Here is an 18,042-nt window from a genome sequence, read left to right as displayed (position 1 = left end):
AAGTCACGTAGAAGGGAAATAATAAAATGATAAAAATAAAACATAGATGAAGATGAATCCCTGCAGTCACGAAATCGAAAAAAATAATTTTAAACTCTATGCCCCGCCATCTCTATGCCCCGCCCTCTCAAGTGGTAAGAGTTTCATTCATGGACGGTTCGTGGTTGCAGAGATATCGCGATTTCAAATCGAGTCCATCGATTTGAACCACCCTGTATTTTTGGAGTTTACATGTCTCTCCCTCCCCGTGGTCGCGTGGATTTTTCTCCGGGTCCTCCGGGTTCCCCCCCCCTCTCCACATCTAGAGCCGGCCAACATCAAACACAGAGCAATCGGCTTCCCGCTATAAAATGTGGCGTGATTGAGGAATGCGTTGAATGGCGTTTGCAGCAGTTTGTACGGCCTGCCTAGCGACATCTAGCGACTGTTGGAGGGTTCTCGCTCTCCCGCTCTCTCTCCTCTCTTGAGGGACTTTTACGATTGAACCAAGGAAGCTGGGACGCACAAGCATAGCACTGTAAGTAAGGGGTGTGTGTATGTGGTGGTGGTGGTTGTGAGGGGAATGTGACGAGAGTGGCGTTCGATTTCCCGCTATGGAGTCAACGGCGTCTCTGGGCCGCGTCTCGCACCCGCTCTCCGACGACTCTCCACTGCTGGAGGAGGATGACGACGACATGAAGGAGCACGGGGCCACTGGCAAGGTAACAACAGACGAAGTACGCCGCGATGGGCTGTAACAGTGGTGATGATGTGGTTGGTGTGTGTGCGGGAGAGGTTGGTGGTGACCACTGTTTTGTATCTCGTATTGTTGGCGGCGGCGTTGGCCGTCTTTGCCCGGGATGGGCGCTCGTGCCCGGTAGGAGGGACAAGGAAAGGTGGGATGCCTCGCGCGGCCTACTCGGTCTTTTTTTTTCAGGCCAATATAAAATTGTTTTTCAAAGTCATCATCATTATTCATGATTAATCAACTGCTGGACTAATGTCTTCCCATCGTCGTCGCCAAACCGCCCCCCCCTCTCTCACGATCCTACGATGTAAATATTCAACCTCGTTCCTGCAACACGAGCTTAATTAATCGCTCCATCTCCCCAGTGGTACGGATCGGACGCGTTCCATCGCTTTGGGTGTCTCTCCCGTGTCGTCCTCAATGACGATACATATCTTTAAAAGTGTAGGGTTGTGTTGAAATGAGTGCGGAACCCGTGCGTATGTACTCGCAGGAACGGAAATTCCACGTTTATGTGGCGGGGATGATTTACACAGAAAAACCACTTGACCACCGCTACCTTAAGTGGGTTGGCCGCTTTAGCGACCAAATCCACTGCTGGATGAGGGCCCACCCCACGCTGATGCGCGCGTGGGGATTACTTCACAAAGTCGCCTTTTATGCTTTGTTTTTGTGCTCCCCACAACTTCGCTGTCTTTTTTAACAGCACGTTTTACATACAAGGGGAGACGTGCTTGTGTGAAATAACTGAAGGATTTTGCTCTTTTTCCCACAAATCGGAGGGCAAAAAATTATTTGAAATACTTTTATGGAACTGGCCACTGGGAAAAATTAATTATCAAGGAAGACAGATTTTTTTTGTGTTAGATCGCATAAATATATAAATGCGTCATTAAACCCGCCACCACCCGACACAGCCAATTAGCAAGGTTTGTCACGTAAACAGAACATGCCAATTCGTTAATAGAACATCACACCGGTGTGTTGGAGAGCAAAGCCACAACATTTACAATCTTGAGTACGACATTTCGCCAGTAATTACAACTAGCTTCATCAGGCGATAGCCAAATCTGAACTTAGGTTGGCTGTGTCGGGTGGTGGCGGGTTTAACGACACATATTTATGTGATCTAACCCAAAAAAAACTATGTTATGGATGATATTGGTCGCGATAGCCTACGTGTTAAACTATCCAGGAATACCTGATCAATTTTAGTTGACAGTGATGATGACAATGTGTGACTGAGATGTGCATATCGGTGTAGTGTGTTAATGGGAGTTGTATGGTAACATAGCCGTAAGCACATCGCACTATGAAGCCAGCAACCAGAGTTAACATCGTGGCCACACCTAACATCAGTGGGAGGGAACACCAGAAACCTCCACTTATCCATCGCCATCCACAGCATGGGGATGAATCCTTCATCCAACAATGGATTGGCAAAGAGGCTGCTGAATCTTTGGGTGCCACTCAATATATGCAATGTGGAAACGTGAAGTTTACATTTTTCCTGGATTACACCTTCTCAATTAGTTACCTTTCTTCTAAAAGTCAACCGCTGGAAATGGCATTCTAATCTGTTCATATGTAGGGGTTTGCTCATTGGTCCCAACGTCTCTGCTCATCTGTGCCTATACTTTTACTAAACGTGTTGATTGTAACCGTGCTTCAACGCCGTTGAGTAATCAGTACAATTTGAGAGATCATCTGTAATCTGGCAGTGCTTTAGTCTAACAAGCAAATGATTTAAACCAGGTCTGATGTTGGCACCCCGCTGTACATATTACACAACACTAAAACGTTTCACGCCTTTTATTTATCTGTGGCTGTAAAGTGGGATTATAATGCTTGTATCTCAATCACCTTTGATCCCAGCGAAATGTGTATCTCCAATGCTCATGGCATCAGGAGTATTGGATACCATGATGGGTTGCTGGTGTTGTTGTCGAATAGGCCTTCATCTAGAAGTGGATTCGACAAAGGGCTGTAAAATATCGTTGTGGTATTTGGGTAAATATTTCATGACAAGGTAATAACTTAACGTTTTCAACAACAAAATGGCCTTCCTTGTTAATTATTTGCCATTCTCTTTAAATGCCACTGTGCCGAGAGACGGATCTTTCCTGGTATTGTTATTCCCAGTAGAAATTGCTGGCTGTCACGTTCTCCAAACGGGTTTACATTGAAAGCTGATTACTGTGTAAATTGTTCGGTGCTCTGCATTGTTTATAAGGTGTTACCACAGTGTTTTACATGGATTTTTAGGTGAGGGTTATATATATATGTTTCTCTGGTACAATTAAATTCACTTTGTCGATCCAGGCTGCGTTGTGGAGTGGCTAAAATAAATAGTTTCGCTCCGTCCTCTTCGCTGTTCATGCAGACTGTATAGTAATTGGTGCCATTACTGTTCCTCCTGTTGCTTGTCCATTGTTCCTCCTAAATGTTACGTTTTTAATGTTCGATGTATTCATCAACATCACGATTGCCATCAGCCATGATATATCCACTGCTGGATAAAGGTCTTGTGGTTTTTGCAGCAACAAAACCCGCTATGCTTATTCCACTATGCAATAAGTAACAGTATTAGAATATACAATACTTGATAGAATATTAAGTAAATCCTATATTTTTTTACAATGCAACAAAAATACTTCTGCTATGTGTGGCTATTAGATATATGTCTGGCATGCCATTTTAGCAAAGCAAACACATATTTGGATATTCCTCTTATTGTTTTGTAGTCACAATGTTTTCGAGCCAGCCTATTGAACATGTATTGTGATCGCACAGACAGATGCATATTGCATTATGGAAATAAAAGGTTAATAATGTCTGGGAATGTGATTTTATCTCCTTTTGGTACCAAATTATTTTTCAGGACAATATTAGCTCCATCCTCTTGGTCTTGCTTGCAAGCAAGTTCTACTGGCTGCTGTTTTTCACACGGCGTTGGAATTATGTGTTGCCTCCACTCTGCTCACAAGTGTTTAAAGTGTAATACACTTTTCACAGTGATGAGCACAAGTGGACTTGATATCCCTAAAGTAGCACCGATGTCACAGTCCTAAAATCATTGGTCACTACACCGAAGTGAGCCCACGTCAGTTATGGGCTGTAGTTGTTCTTCTGTCTAGATGCCATTGTAGCCTGTCTTAAATTGAGCGTTCTATCGGTTTATTGGTTTGGGGAGTTGCATTTAATGTCCATAATTAAATATGTTATGACAAGCCTAATTTATTCTAAAAGTTGCTTTCCATTTTATGACCAGACGAATTATTGCACTTTGAATGCCACTACATCTAAACGTCCTTTTTAGTATGCCACTTACATGGCTTTCAGTATGACAGTCACTACTGCCATTAGGTTAACTGCAGAAATATAATCGTGTGAATGGTGGGGGTTGTTTTGAAGATGCATCTAACCATGCAGTGCTACATGTAATATATTGGGGCCATTAAAAGTCCCAATACAGTATGTTAGACAGCTGCCTATTGATGTGGTTAAAATCGTATGTGTCCGATGGAAACGTCGCTATGTGTTGCACACATTAGAAGGCTTATTGTGCCTGATGCTTTCATCTGCAAGATGGGCTAAAGTGTTTATTGTATCGTGACATACTTTGCATGGTAGCCACCTATCCGTTTTGTGCTTGAGAGGTGGTGAGGCACTTTGGTCAGTTATTCATTTGAGCCTGGATGTTAAAAGTCCCAAAGGGCCTGGCACTGGCAATGTTTGTCATACCGTAGCCTCGGTACACAGTTTGCACTCTGGTGATAATGAATAGACTTGAAACGCAACGAGAGGCGTGGTGAAGTTATTTTTTTCATTCAGTCAGATGAATGCTTGCCTTGGTGTTAAGGGTTAGTACAATGCACTTGCAATCCAGAGTTCGCCGGTTCGATCTGCCAACAATCAGAACGTTTCTTAAATCTCCCACACCTCTGTCCACCCAGCATTATAAATGGGTATGCCACTTCGATTTAAAGCGTTCGTGACTGCAGGGATTCATCTTCTTAGTTCTTTCGGTAAAGTCACGTAAAATGGAAATAATAAAATAATAAAAATAAAACATAATAAAATAATTCTCACGACGTTTCGGCCACAACGCAAGTAGCCGTCCTCAGGTGGAGAACAGGTCTGTCGAGGAGACAGTCTGAATGACAAGCCCCAGGCTTGGAGCGACTATTTAAGCTGGGATGGAGGGGTGAAGAGCGCCTTGACAAAATAATTTGCATATCAAGAGGAATTTAGCATATTTATGGGAAATGCAGATATGCGATTAGTACTACTTGTGAATCCTGCATAATGCCAGTGCATTATGCAGGATTAGCAGCATCAAAGGGAGGGGATAGGGGTAGCATTAATAAAGGGAAGGAGTGTTAATAGTATGTAGCTGCAGTAACTAAAAGCACGGGCATAATGACTTGAAACCCCTCGCCAAACCTCCTACGCATTTCACAAGTAGTACTAATCACATATCTGCATTTCCCATAAATATGCTAAATTCCTCTTGATATGCAAATTATTTTGCCCCTCCATCCCAGCTTAAATAGTCGCTCCAAGCCTGGGGCTTGTCATTCAGACTCGTGTCTCCTCGACAGACCTGTTCTCTACCTGAGGACGGCTACTTGCATTGTGGCCGAAACGTCGTGAGAATTATTTTATTATGTTTTATTTTTATTATTTCATTATTTCCATTTTACGTGACTTTACCGAAAGAACCAAGAAGATGGGTATGCCACATTTAGCCGATGGGCAGGTCGCTTGTGGTGGAGTAAAGTGTGGGTAACCCAATCTCTTCCAAGACGCCTAACCAGCATGGAAGAATAGACCCAGATACTTCGAGAGAGAGCTTCTCTACTTGCTAACGGTGGGTTTGGTAAGTAACTGCTAACCTAAGTTCAAACAGGCGTTCAGAGTTCACGTGCACAAGCATTATCCATGATCGAAGGTCATGTCGCATAGCTAATAACTGCCTGCTGTGCATTTGCGGGGCTCCAAAGTAACTTGAGAGTTTGCCTCGGCTCCTATTGACACGCCACATGCAGCCCAGATGTCTAAAATCAATACTTTGCACCTCTTCACTTGAATTCGATTGAAATGTGACCTCTTGTTCAGCTTGCAAAGCATTTAACAAACAGGATGTTTTGAGGGAATCGCTTTAGAATGTTATCGGAGACGCTCCTTTTAAATGAGGAAATATGCCTAATTAACAATATGTGCATACTACATTTCTGGTAATCTTAACATTATGGACCCATTGGTGAAACTACTTATTGCATCTGGACGTTATATGTATCCGAAAGCTGGTTAACTTTCACGATTCCTAGCATGGAATCACGATTGCTTTCTTTCCTACGCAATTGCGAATTCACAAGATCCATGGAATCATTGGGGCGGTTGGGGATTCAAGGCCCCCTGCTTTGCATTCAGTCGCTCAAAAAGCAAGAGAGAGCCTGTGGGACCTGTCCGGCCGAGTGGAATAGCCATTGAGACGTATGGCCGATGAATATATATAATACATTTCCATAGCGATTTTGCTTGAAAACCTACTGGCCGCTATCGACCAGAATCACAATTTATACAAATGGTATGGAAGTTGATTTTGGGCTTAGCAGAGCTTAGCCAAAACTTAGTGACGCTACACGGACTATCTGCCAGAGCCCTCCCGTGGGTAGCAGACCTCGACATTGGCATTTAGCTTCTGAACGTATTGCCATATGCAAGTGTAGAATAGCGATGCTATATTCGCAATAGAATTGTAATCGAAACCCATTTGATTGCATGAGTGTTCCATAACAGAATCCCACTCAGAATCCCATGCAATTGATTGTAGATTTTAACATGAGAATCGCCAATAGGTGAATTGTAATTCCTGCAAGAATCGTCCAGGCTATGAATTTAGGATACAAATATTCATTGCTGTTGGAATTGCCCAGCTATAATGTACCCCAAAAACTGCTGCCACAGAAATAAATCTTAACATGTGAATGGTATTTTAAGCTTCGTGTTCTGTGAGTGCTTGAGTATCCATGGTTGGCCTTTTGTTATCGTTCAGCATCGTACTGTACATTTGTTTTTTCCTGAAATTTACCTTATGCAATCACCGATGATATACCTTTGAAACATGTGAAATATGAAACCTCTGGCATTCATCCAAAACTGCTGATCAACAAATGGGGCAGATAACTTCAGGGTATTTTATTTCTCAACATTGCATATGTTTAAAATGTGTAGTTAGGTTGTCTTTTGCCAGTATAAATGGGTACTTGCTTAAACTGATTTGTTGTTCCCGTCTCAATTTTCTTATGCCTACCCTTAAGTTAATTGCGTTCTCTAGGCAAACTACGCCTGTGACCTAATTCTTGCCAGGTCTCGAAAAATCCACGGTTCGTTTAGCTTGTGCAAGTGCTCGAATGGGTGGATATTATGGCTGCTGCGGTGCCGTATCGTCAAACCTTTCCCCGCATAACTCAGCCCTGTGGTCTCTCCCCCCCCCCGCTCAACAGGATGAGACCCACATGTGCGAGAGGAGTCCCATGCAGCCACCGTCACCGGCCTCATTGCTCAACCGTCTGCAGCTGGGCGAGGAGACCGAGTCGGAGCCCACGGACCTCTTTGTGAGAGTAGACAGCCCTGAGAAACACGTCACGGCCATGGAGACGTACATCACCTACCGCGTCACTGTGCGGGTACGGGGCGCGTGGTCTCTGCTCAAGAGTTGAGGAGGATCGCCGCGACTGTTGTTCCCATTCAACTGTTGTTGTTTGGTTTTGTATTTTGTCTTTGCCCGACTGTTATCCTGATTGTGCTGTCGGTATCCTATTGTTAGACCAAGTATCCATTTGGAACGCTCATAGAGCAGTGCAGCCCCCGTCCGTCCGTCCGTCCGTACGTGTTAGAGTATGGTCCATGAATGCGGATGTTACAGAGCTACCTCCGATCGATGTTTCTTAAGGTGACATCTGATCCACACAGTAGGGAGGCAGCGGTTCCCACCTGCTCTAACACCGAGAGTAATGTTCTCGTCCATGACAAACCAACATTTACAATTTTCAGGACTGGAATTTAGCCAAATTAAATGCAGAACCAAATGTAATGTGATTTTTTTTATTGTGCAATCATTGATGACTGGGCTGAGACCATGAACTCGCTACACTTGAACACAATTTAAACACATTCCTGCGGAGGGAGTTGGTAGGAACGTTGGGTTGCTCGGTCAATGGTCAGGGTCAACGGTGGCGTGGTGTATTCCGCAAATATGCCCGTCTGTGAGGGTGGGCACAAGCTGGTGTGAGTAGGTTAAACGTTGAGTTTTATAAGGGCACCACGGGGTGACCAGCCCCTCCCCACCCAGCCCCTGCCTCCCCACCCAGCCCCTCCCTGCAGTATCACAAGCAGCTACCTAGATTTGAACGTGGGATCTCAGCAGTGCTAGCAACGTGCTCCACGTTGAAAACAAAAGAACTTGCTCGTGTCCTGAGGGGACAAAAGAAAATGTGAGAAGGTTACGTGCACGATTTAAATGATGTGATGGTGCTTGCCTGTAATCCAATACTTTATCGGCAAAGTTGGTGAATTGTATAGATTTCATCGTGTGCTGTGAGATTCCTCAAGCTGATGTGTTGATAGTCGTAGGATTGTTGCAGTTCATAATTCCCCACCCTGTCGTGATTCGTTGACTTTTTACGCTTCAGAGTCACAATTTGATTTGAGAATTAATGCTTTTCGTCTGTTTTGTGTGCGCTCTCTCGTCAGTTCCGACAGATAGCCTGAAGGTAAAACTTGCGTGAGAAAGACATTTTCTGAGCGAAAAAAGTCAAGCTAATAATCGTAATCATTTCTTACATGCGCAGCTCCATGCACGTGTTGTATCCTGAGCATATTAAGCGATGATTCGTAAGATGTCTAGCTAGAGAGGTTTTTTTCAGAGCAACACGATGGCAAACATCCTCTTGTCAGGCCTTGTCATTATTCTAAAACTATACACTTTTTTGGGAAACTGTGGCTTTAGGCGTGGTTTCAGTCGGTATTTTTTTCTGTTATGACTCTTCGATCGGTTATGATTCTTCGCTGCATGTTTTTTTAATCACGTGAAATTTAATCTCTTTTGACCTCACCAATTACTTATCATGCACTTGCATTTGTAGACAAAATAACACAATTTCACTCAGCACAGGCAATGTAGTTTTGTTTCTTTGTAATAATAATGTTAATGCTAATTTGTAACGCGCACAATGTTCACTTCGCCGAAGGCAGCGACCCTCGGGCACGGATATAATAAGTTGGTGAAAATAGTTTGAGTAAGTTTTCAGAATAATTTTTGTTATTTTAAACATCTAATAAGCACAATTTATTTAAGAAAGCACAATTTGTGCATATTCCACATTTTATCATCTAACCTGAGTTCAAGCAGGCAGAGTTCCTTTAGCTGCCACTGTCACCAGTTTTGTCCATCTTCGAACAATGTGTCATCTTCTTGGTTCTTTCGGTAAAGTCACGTAGAAGGGAAATAATGAAATAATAAAAATGAAACAATTAAATTCTCACGACGTTTCGATTGCAACACAATCAATCATCATCAGGTGTGAAAACCACAGCAAGAAAATTTGAAAAAAGTGGCGTTTTTTTTCTTCTTTCGTAAATAAAAACTCACAAAATAAAATGATTGGATAAATCACTCAAAATTAAGCACAACTGACGAATTTCATTGTTAATCTTTTAATGTGGAACGAATACTAACGATCGACCGATCGATGCGCGTGCACAGTGATAACACTTTCCTGCTCCCGAGCAAAACACTTGGCTCACTAAGTGGATAGCAGAGCCACGCCAATCAAAATCAATCAAACTCCGCCCCACTGTAGTAACGGTTTGCAACTATTGTACTATACTGTAGAGGCGATCACGTGGATTTTGGGTTAACCGGAGCACATATTTGCTCGGTTTAAGCACGTGACATGTAATAAACAAAATAACAATGTATAACTGTTTTCAAATTACACTGGGTAGCATTTTTTTTGTTCCTGGGTAGTAAGTGTTATTTCCTAATTGCTTATGCCTCAAGTACAGAAAATGGCTATTATTCCCCACAAACTTTGCTTTTGTGAACAGGATGTTGATATTTTGAAATGTACCTATTTTCAATGAGAACGGGCGATTTAGACACCAAGGTGCATGACCACAGGCTGGTCTGGCCACAGTGGACCGAGTTATCTGTGGGGAGGAACAATCTCGAAAAACTACTCTCTTCTAAATTTTTTGTAGTAATTATTGTATTACTTTAGTGTAAATACATGTAAATTTTGATTAATATGTTTTTTTCTGACTTTATGTGAACGAAAAGACACAAATTCGCCCGTTTTCTCATTGAAAATAGGTTAATTTCAAAATATCACTGTCCTGGTCACAAAAGCAAAATTTGTGGGGAATAATAGCCATTTCTATACTTTTTAGGCATAAGCAATTACGAGATAACACTTACTACCCAGGAACAAAAATTGTCTTACATAGTGTTATAAATTTGGGCTTAAGAGAAACTCTACAAATTATTAATTTGTCAAAATTTCAGGTGCGCGGTTAATCCGCAAATCGGATAAAATGCACGCAGATATTCAAGAGTCTATAAGAAGTCGTTCCTGCTGTCTTGCTCATCTCTTTAATTTAATCTTTGACATGTATTTGTATTCTTTAATTATTAATTCTGAAATTAATTTCCTGAATTGTTTTTGCCAATGAAAACATTCAGAGTCATAACGTTTTATTACGAAAGCCAGCAAAGGGGATGTTTTATCACTTTCTTTTTAAGTCGGCGTTTTGCATTTGGCATTAAACCCAGGGAGCTCACAGAAAAGCCACACGTACAGAGAGGGTATAACATTCACACATCCATTTGCTGTACTGTCATCTCCTAGCCACTTTTTGCAGCTCACTGGGTTATTTGGTTGCACGAATCTCTGCACTATCCATCAACCCTCAACTCCAAAGCGGGTGAGCACCACCATGTCGAGGTAGTTTGAAACAAAATAACAATTATGCATACCAGCCATTCTTAATCATCCAATAGGCCTCGCCACACTATGTCAGTCATGCAGGCTATTTTACCGTTCTGCGTGCTTGTCAATGCAAGTTGGTGAATGGACGTGTTCTCATATCACTGCTATACGCCATGGCTGAGAATCGAGCTAAGATTGGTGGGCTCGTAGCACAGCACGATAACCACAATAACTCCGCCGTAGTTTGAAATATGAAAAAGAAATTCGATGGCAACGCAGGGGTGTTCTCTGCTGTTCCCAAGTGCTGGCCAAATGACACGGTCACCTCAATCCTTCGGTCAAGGCATCAAGCTACATAATAGCGTCTTGTTCCCAAGGCTTTTGATCGTCAGTGAACGATGTTAGCAGGCACACAAGAGGGTGATGGGGCCAGCACCACACGCCCAGCTGCCTGTCTCTCCATCCCTAATGTTGACATTGCAGCAGGTGCTCATTTTATTTGATCTAGGGGAGTCCCACGGCAGGTTCACATTGCACTTGGCAATGGTACACATGGCTAGGATTGAAAACCGAGTGGTTTGGTATGTGGGCAGTATAGTGGAGTGTTTTTTTTAATCTTTATGGCCAGCAACCCTCTTCCTTATACTCCCACGTGCATTTGCTTTGCATGGCTGGGCACAGGGTTTTAGGTGACTGAGCACATTGGCATGTCCTCTTCAATCATGGTGGTGCCGCTGTGTGTCGAGCCCATGCAAATGCATTTATTGGCATGTTGTTTTCAGGGGAAGGAGCTGCTTGCTATCTGTCTGCCCAGGTAGAGTTTGTTACTGACTAGCCAGCCGTATCTGCCCTCTTGTGAAGTGTCAATTAAAGTCTTGCTGTGTTCTTGTGATATATTAACCCAAGATCTGCCTTTTTGTTTTTAATCCCCAAGTTGCCCTGTGCCTTCGCTCGACAGAGTTATTGTGTTGCACATGTTTATGTGATGTGCATGGTTGACTTTTGATTGTAATTTGTTTTTATTTAAATTGGATAAGTGCTTGTCTGTGTCAGACAAGTAATGTTTGTGAAATTCCTTTCTTTACGCTTTCATGATGTATCACCTTGTCATGACTGCACAGCATCTGGAGACCTCCGTTTTCATGCTACGCAAAAACTCAATTGTATTGCAATTCTAAAATCCTCGCTCTTCGGGCTTTGTAGTCGCGTGTGTTGTGCTGTGCCAAATCTTTTGCAGACGACACGCAGCGAGTACGACGGCATGGAGTTTGTGGTGCGCCGACGCTATCAAGACTTTGACTGGCTGCGAACAAAACTGGAAGAGACGCAACCTACGCACCTCATTCCGGTCCGTCTGTCTGTGTGTGTGTGTGTTTACTTTGGGTGACCATTTAGTGGGGAGCAGTTGCGCAGTGGTTAGCACGCTGTGCTGCGCTATGAACCCGGCGACCCGAATTTGTTTCCTGCTCACGCCCACCAACACCAGTGACGATTATCTGAACCGGTGATGGGCCTCCCCTAGGTCGGTTCACCCTCAAATGAGTACCTGATGTCATGTGTAAAACATCACCACTGGGGAGACAAAGGCAGTCGGGCGTGAAGTTGGCCACCCACCCACTTGTGTGCCGTGCCGGCCTTCATATGTGCTCGCTAATAGCACTTGCCCCAAAAGTTTGTTTAAGGCTATAAGGGGCATCTTTGTCTTTGGTGACCAATTTGGTGATCTGTCTGTATGTCTATCTGCCAGTCACTTTCTGTTTGTGTCTGCTCTGTCTACCTGCCTGTCTGTATGTTAATATTTCCATTTACTTGCCTACATGTCAGTGAATTCAGCTGGACTTTAGCCTCATTATTATGCTTTCCTGACGAAGTATTTCTGTCTTCTCCGTGCTAGCTCAAGATTTACTAACTCACCCAACTCCTCATGAGCAGATCATTTAAATGGCTCTTCCCCCAAGCACTGTCTTCTTCAGCTAATGGTCTTAATTTGGCATTAGCACCATCACCAAGTGGCCAAATTTAATGACACAAATGGATGGAGCTTTAGGCTTAATGTCTCTGAAGGGCAGCATTCGCTATGATACTGTTGTCACACAGGAGCAGGGCTGAGATTTAGTCGCACTTCAAGAGCTTTTGTGAACGTTAAGCATTTGAGACAAGCTCACAGCCTTGGAAAACTCCATCTTTAAACTCTTTTTGTCTTTTTTTACCCGATTTGTTATCTCGATTGTGTTTTGGTATTGTGTCGCAGCACGAATAATCTCTTAGGATCTCTCAAAAAGCAGTGCAATGTTGCATGTTAGACTGGCCCATATATAACTACTACTTAGATCACTTCAACGGACCTCTAATCCACACATTACAAGTCGGCATTATCCCACCTGCCCTACAACAGAGAATATGTTGTCGTGGGATTGTCAAACTGACATTTAATTCTCAGAGCTGTAATTTAGCCATATTAATCATGTGTGATGTGTTTTTTTGTGTAGTCGTTGGTGACCAGACTAAGATCATCAACTCAGTACACTTGAGAACCAACTCGGTCGGTGTCATTATAGGCAGGCGGCCTGTATTCGAATCTAGGATTTCAGCGGTGTGAGTTCAGCAATCTTGACAGCTGCGCCACCCGGGCATTAAATAGTTGTAATTCTTTAGTACGTGGCCTGACACATTATTTAGTAATGGCACGGTGCACTGAACGAAGCATCTTGTATTCATTCTCGGCTGTAGTAAAATATAGTGTGGGAAAGAATATAATTACTGCAGTGTCAGTGAATGCATTAAAGGTATATTAAGTACAACAATCTCACAGAGTTGAATATCCTGGTTAATCCACATGGGGGTGCCATTACTTTAGTAATATTGCTGCCACGTGTTTTGAGAACAATTTTTGTTTACGTGGGCATGAGAACATCACTTATTCATGGCTTTGCCAGGCCTGTGGTATATATTTGTTATAAATATTTATTGTTCGAAGCCGTACTGTAGCATGGCTTACACTTACATTTTCTATCTAAAAAAACCAACACGTAACGCTCCGTCGCACACACAGCAGCCTTGTGACTGGCTTCTTTGTCGAAGAGAAACCAATTACTCCATTCCATTGGGATGCCTGGCGTATCCCACGGCATCTGTCCATGGCACAGTTTCATTCGTTCACATCTGTAAAATTCACAAACAATAGTGCTTAATAATGTTAGTCCAGTGAATAGTGTTAAAAGTTGCTAATTTCCAAGGTGCAACCGATAGGAAGATGTGGTTTTCCTTCCATTGTTTACCTGCGACCGTGATGGTGGTCGTGGTAGCAGGCAACCAGTGTCGGTATTATATTTTATAAGCAAATAACATGGGACAAAAACTGAAAAGCGCACAGACATGCGTGGGAGAGATGCATGCTTGTAACTGCATTGAGAGACAGAGCAACGCATGGATTAGAAAACATACGCAGGTTACTGACATAACCCAATTTGTTTCGATAAGTGGACCACAGGAGACGTTGCTGGAAGGGATGATGGCCGATGATCAACGCCGGCCGATGGACAGATGAATTGATGCAAGAACTTGGATTTGGAAAGGGTTAAAAAAAAAACTGGTCGGATCGTTTTTGTAGGCAATTTTTGTTTGTCCCTGCAGCCGCTGCCGGAGAAGTTTGTGATGAAGGGAGTCGTGGATCGTTTCACGGAGGATTTTGTGACGACACGGCAGAAAGCCCTGGATAAGTTCCTGAACCGGCTGGCTAACCACCCCACTCTGTCCTTCAGCAGCTACTTCCATTCATTTCTCACAGCCAAGGTAACAGCCTGAACATCACTTTATACCAGATCAACCAGAGTTTGCCTACAATTAATATAATAATAAAATAATGTTCCGGCCTTTTTGTCTTAAAATCCTGGTGAAGGGTTCACCCGGTCCATAATCCTTTCACGGTCAATAAAATGTGTAAAACAATTGAACGTGTTGCATAGATTTCAAGCATTTGACAAGTAATCCTGAACTGTACAGCCGATGTTGACGGAGCACATGGTCATACTTGTTTTATTCCTTTCTGAAAGGTTAATAGGTTTAGTTGACCCCCTGACCTCGATTTGATCGCGCAACCTCACAATTTTGAGTCCAATATGTTCTGCCACAGCGCTTTGACCAATGCGGCCAGAATTCGGCCAATTTCATCAGATCTACGCTTAGATGAGCTTCCGTCATCCATAACAGGTGTTATAAGCTGGAGGGCTACATGGTAACAAAGGACAGGTCAGTAAAATCCATTGGTTGCATTGTACTAAGGTGCTCATTCATCTATGCTTCCCTCCCCCACCACCAACCTCCACTGAGCAACGTGGTATGTTGAACTTCTTTTGCATCGCACGTAGCCAACCGTGCTAATCGGAGGTGCAGGTGAAGTATGCGAAAATAACCCCCATGGGTAGAGGATCTCATAGAGCAGTGGATTTATAAAGTTCTGTACACCGACAGGGCAAATTGCTCTTCACAAATAACTGAAAACGGAAACACGAGTAAGCCTAAGTGATAAATGGCGAAGGTCATCATTCTGGCCACGAATAAATGAAGCGATTGCAGCGACGGCAGCGGTGGTAATGGCAAATGGCCGACACTCGAGTCTCGACGAGCCTGCCTGTAAATCAAGTTCGTCGATTGCTGTGGCGGTAACGCCGGGCCAATGCGTCATTTGCCGACCAGGACCTGGTTCTGCAGAGGCGTGGCGCCAGCCTGCTGAGCCGCGTTAGCGAGTCGGTGAGACTCGTGGCCGGTGCCGGCGGACGGCCCAAGGCACGGCCGCCCGAGTTCTCGGCGATGTCCGACTTTGTGGAAGCCTTTGGCCAGAAGCTCGGCACGCTGGAGAGGATAGCGCAGAGGATCCTTAAGGAGCAGTCCGGTGAGTTGTTATTTTCACAAATCGTAAGCGAGCGAGTCTCGCTTCTGCTGTAATTGATCCAAGTCAATCTATAACAGTTGTAGATTCAATCGCACCGTTCCAGAACGTTGGCGTCATTATATCAAAGGCGGTTTTGACGATGCCACGGTACCTGAAAAACTCAAGTGCCAATTACTAGATCTGAGAGTGCATGTATAGATGTTCTGCTGCAATAATGTTGACAAATATGATTGGTCCCATTTATGGCACATTATTTCCAATGTACCACCATGCCGGCGCTGTGCCGAGTCAGCCCCGTGCAGCCCAGAATGCGCCAGATTGCTCACTGAAGAAGCGGAGCCGTGCCTTGAACATCAAATGCAAGTGAACGAGCCGAGACAGAGGTAGACGACGCGGTAACACTTTGCCCCTCGCAGTGTACTGACTGACGTGACACGATGAACTCATCGTTAGCCCTGCTCGTGACCTTGATTGGCCCGATTCAGATGTCTTGTGAAGCGAGCTCATCAACGTTTGGGTTCCGGCATGGCAACTAGCCAGTGGACTAAACCACGCCTTAGCGCGGCTCGGATGTCGCAGTGGAACAGGGGCATGACTGCGCGCGCACACGCGTAGGGCTCAAAACCACGCCTCAAGTATCGCGCCGCGTTGCTCGTGCCATCTTTCATGGCTCGTACGTGATTGCCGCGCACGCGCCACGTCCGCAGAGTACCAGGCGGAGCTGTGCGAGTACGCGCCGCTCTACGCGAGCTGGGCCGTGCACGAGGAGGCAGAGCTGTCGCGCCCCCTGCATGGCGTGCACACCTGCCTCGCCAGCTGCTCCAAGGCGCTGGAGCGGCTCATGATGCACTCGAGCCAGGAGGTGCTGCCCACGCTGCGGGAGTACTCGCTCTACGCCGACACCGTGCAGGTGGTCGCCACGTCGCTCTTTCATCTGCTAAACGATTCCCTTCCCCACCCCCATCCGTCCCCCCACCCCTTCCACCCAATCCTTGCCACGATTTGGGGGTTCATGGTTTTCAATTTAAGGTATTAAGGTATTGATTAATTTTTTTGTCCGTCACATTAGTACAAACTTATTCAGGTTTGGCAAGCATGTTTATTTTTTTTGAAAACCAAAAAAATTGCTAGAAACATCGGTCGAAAAAATCACATCAGTACGTATCGCGAACAGCTGTATTCTATTTCCACTCTCCGGCGGACCGGATAGTGTTAGTCCCGCTACCCCCGAAACTATCACATGGCTCACAAACTTCAACCTGGACATATAATATGCACTTACTTGTATGTATGTACGTTGAACTTCTTTCGCACCGTACGTAGCCAAGTTTGCCAATCGGAGCTGCAAATCATCATTACCAATGCCGTTAGTACCTGTTCCACAGGGTTGACATTTTCCAGAGCATCACTGTGTTTCTTGGGTTTGGTACGGCGGCCGTGTTTTTCAGGCTGTGCTGCGCAGGAGAGACCAAATCCAGGCTGAATTTGAGGCCAAAGTGGAGTCTCTGGCAAGCAGGAAAGAAGACAAGGAGGGGGTAATAACATTGTGCATATTTCCCCCATCCACCCGACACCCCCCCCGCACCCATCCCCCCACCACCATTGGGAATTGCACTTAAACGACGTACAGTTGACTTCCAACGAGGTGGATCTGTGTAAATTGTGTGACTCATTATGTTTAGGAAGTTGGCCTCTTTCACAACCATTTGGCGAAGCAGATGTCTTTCCCTCCTTACGCTTGTATGCGCACGCACGCGATAATACGAAACACTACGCATTATGCCAGCTGCTTAGATCATGTCAATGTGTTTGTGACATGCGGAACTAAATTAGATTTTGGCTACAAAGCTACTTGCACTTATTCTTGGTTCTTTCGGTAAAGTCACGTAGAAGGGAAATAATAAAATAATACAAATATTAAACAATAGAAATTCTCACGACGTTTCGACTGCGACAGTCATGATCATTGCTTGTGTTGCAGTCGAAACGTCGTGATAATTTTTATTGTTTTATATTTGTATTATTTTATTATTTCCCTTCTACGTGACTTTACCGAAAGAACCAAGAATATGAGACCCTGCAGTCACGAAAGCTTTAAATCAAAAAATTATACTTGCACTTGTTTATAATTTAAATTCCTATCAATTTGCCCGATATTTGAGTCTGCAAGTGTTACCATTTTTAAAACTATTGTTGGTCATCATCCATATACCAACTATTTCCAAAACATGGTTGTCCTTAATGGTGGTTTATCATTTATTTGCAACAGGAGCGTTTCTATAGATATCATATTTTTCCTCATTTGTGACATGTTTGTCTCTGGTGAATGTTGTGATCATGAGATCCTTGGTGGCCACTCACGTATGTATTGCTCAATTAATGGTGTCTAACACAGCATTATCATGAAGTGAGCTGGGTTTAAACAT

The 18,042-nt window shown here is 44.0% G+C and overlaps 1 protein-coding gene across 2 annotated transcripts in view; it reads left to right on the top strand.

Moving 5' to 3' along the window:
• The first annotated feature begins 228 nt into the window (after positions 1 to 228).
• The window catches only part of SNX30 (sorting nexin family member 30), a 25,827-nt gene continuing 8,013 nt past the window's right edge, over positions 229 to 18,042 (top strand). The window contains exons 1-7 of one of the 2 annotated variants that reach the window (XM_078615225.1): positions 229 to 517; positions 7,240 to 7,422; positions 11,963 to 12,073; positions 14,359 to 14,517; positions 15,421 to 15,616; positions 16,324 to 16,526; positions 17,065 to 17,151. In XM_078615225.1, coding sequence (XP_078471351.1) covers positions 7,252 to 7,422; positions 11,963 to 12,073; positions 14,359 to 14,517; positions 15,421 to 15,616; positions 16,324 to 16,526; positions 17,065 to 17,151 — 927 coding nt within the window. In that variant the 5' untranslated portion in view covers positions 229 to 517; positions 7,240 to 7,251. Of the gene's footprint in view, positions 702 to 7,239; positions 7,423 to 11,962; positions 12,074 to 14,358; positions 14,518 to 15,420; positions 15,617 to 16,323; positions 16,527 to 17,064; positions 17,152 to 18,042 lie in introns of both variants that reach the window. The other variant, XM_078615224.1, reaches the window with a different exon arrangement.

Source organism: Lampetra planeri, chromosome 46 (assembly GCF_965212315.1).
Source record: "Lampetra planeri chromosome 46, kcLamPlan1.2.h2, whole genome shotgun sequence".
In the NCBI taxonomy this organism is placed as follows: Eukaryota; Metazoa; Chordata; class Hyperoartia; order Petromyzontiformes; family Petromyzontidae; genus Lampetra; species Lampetra planeri.
Note: the sequence above shows the minus strand (reverse complement) of the source record. Positions and strands in the feature narration are given on the sequence as shown.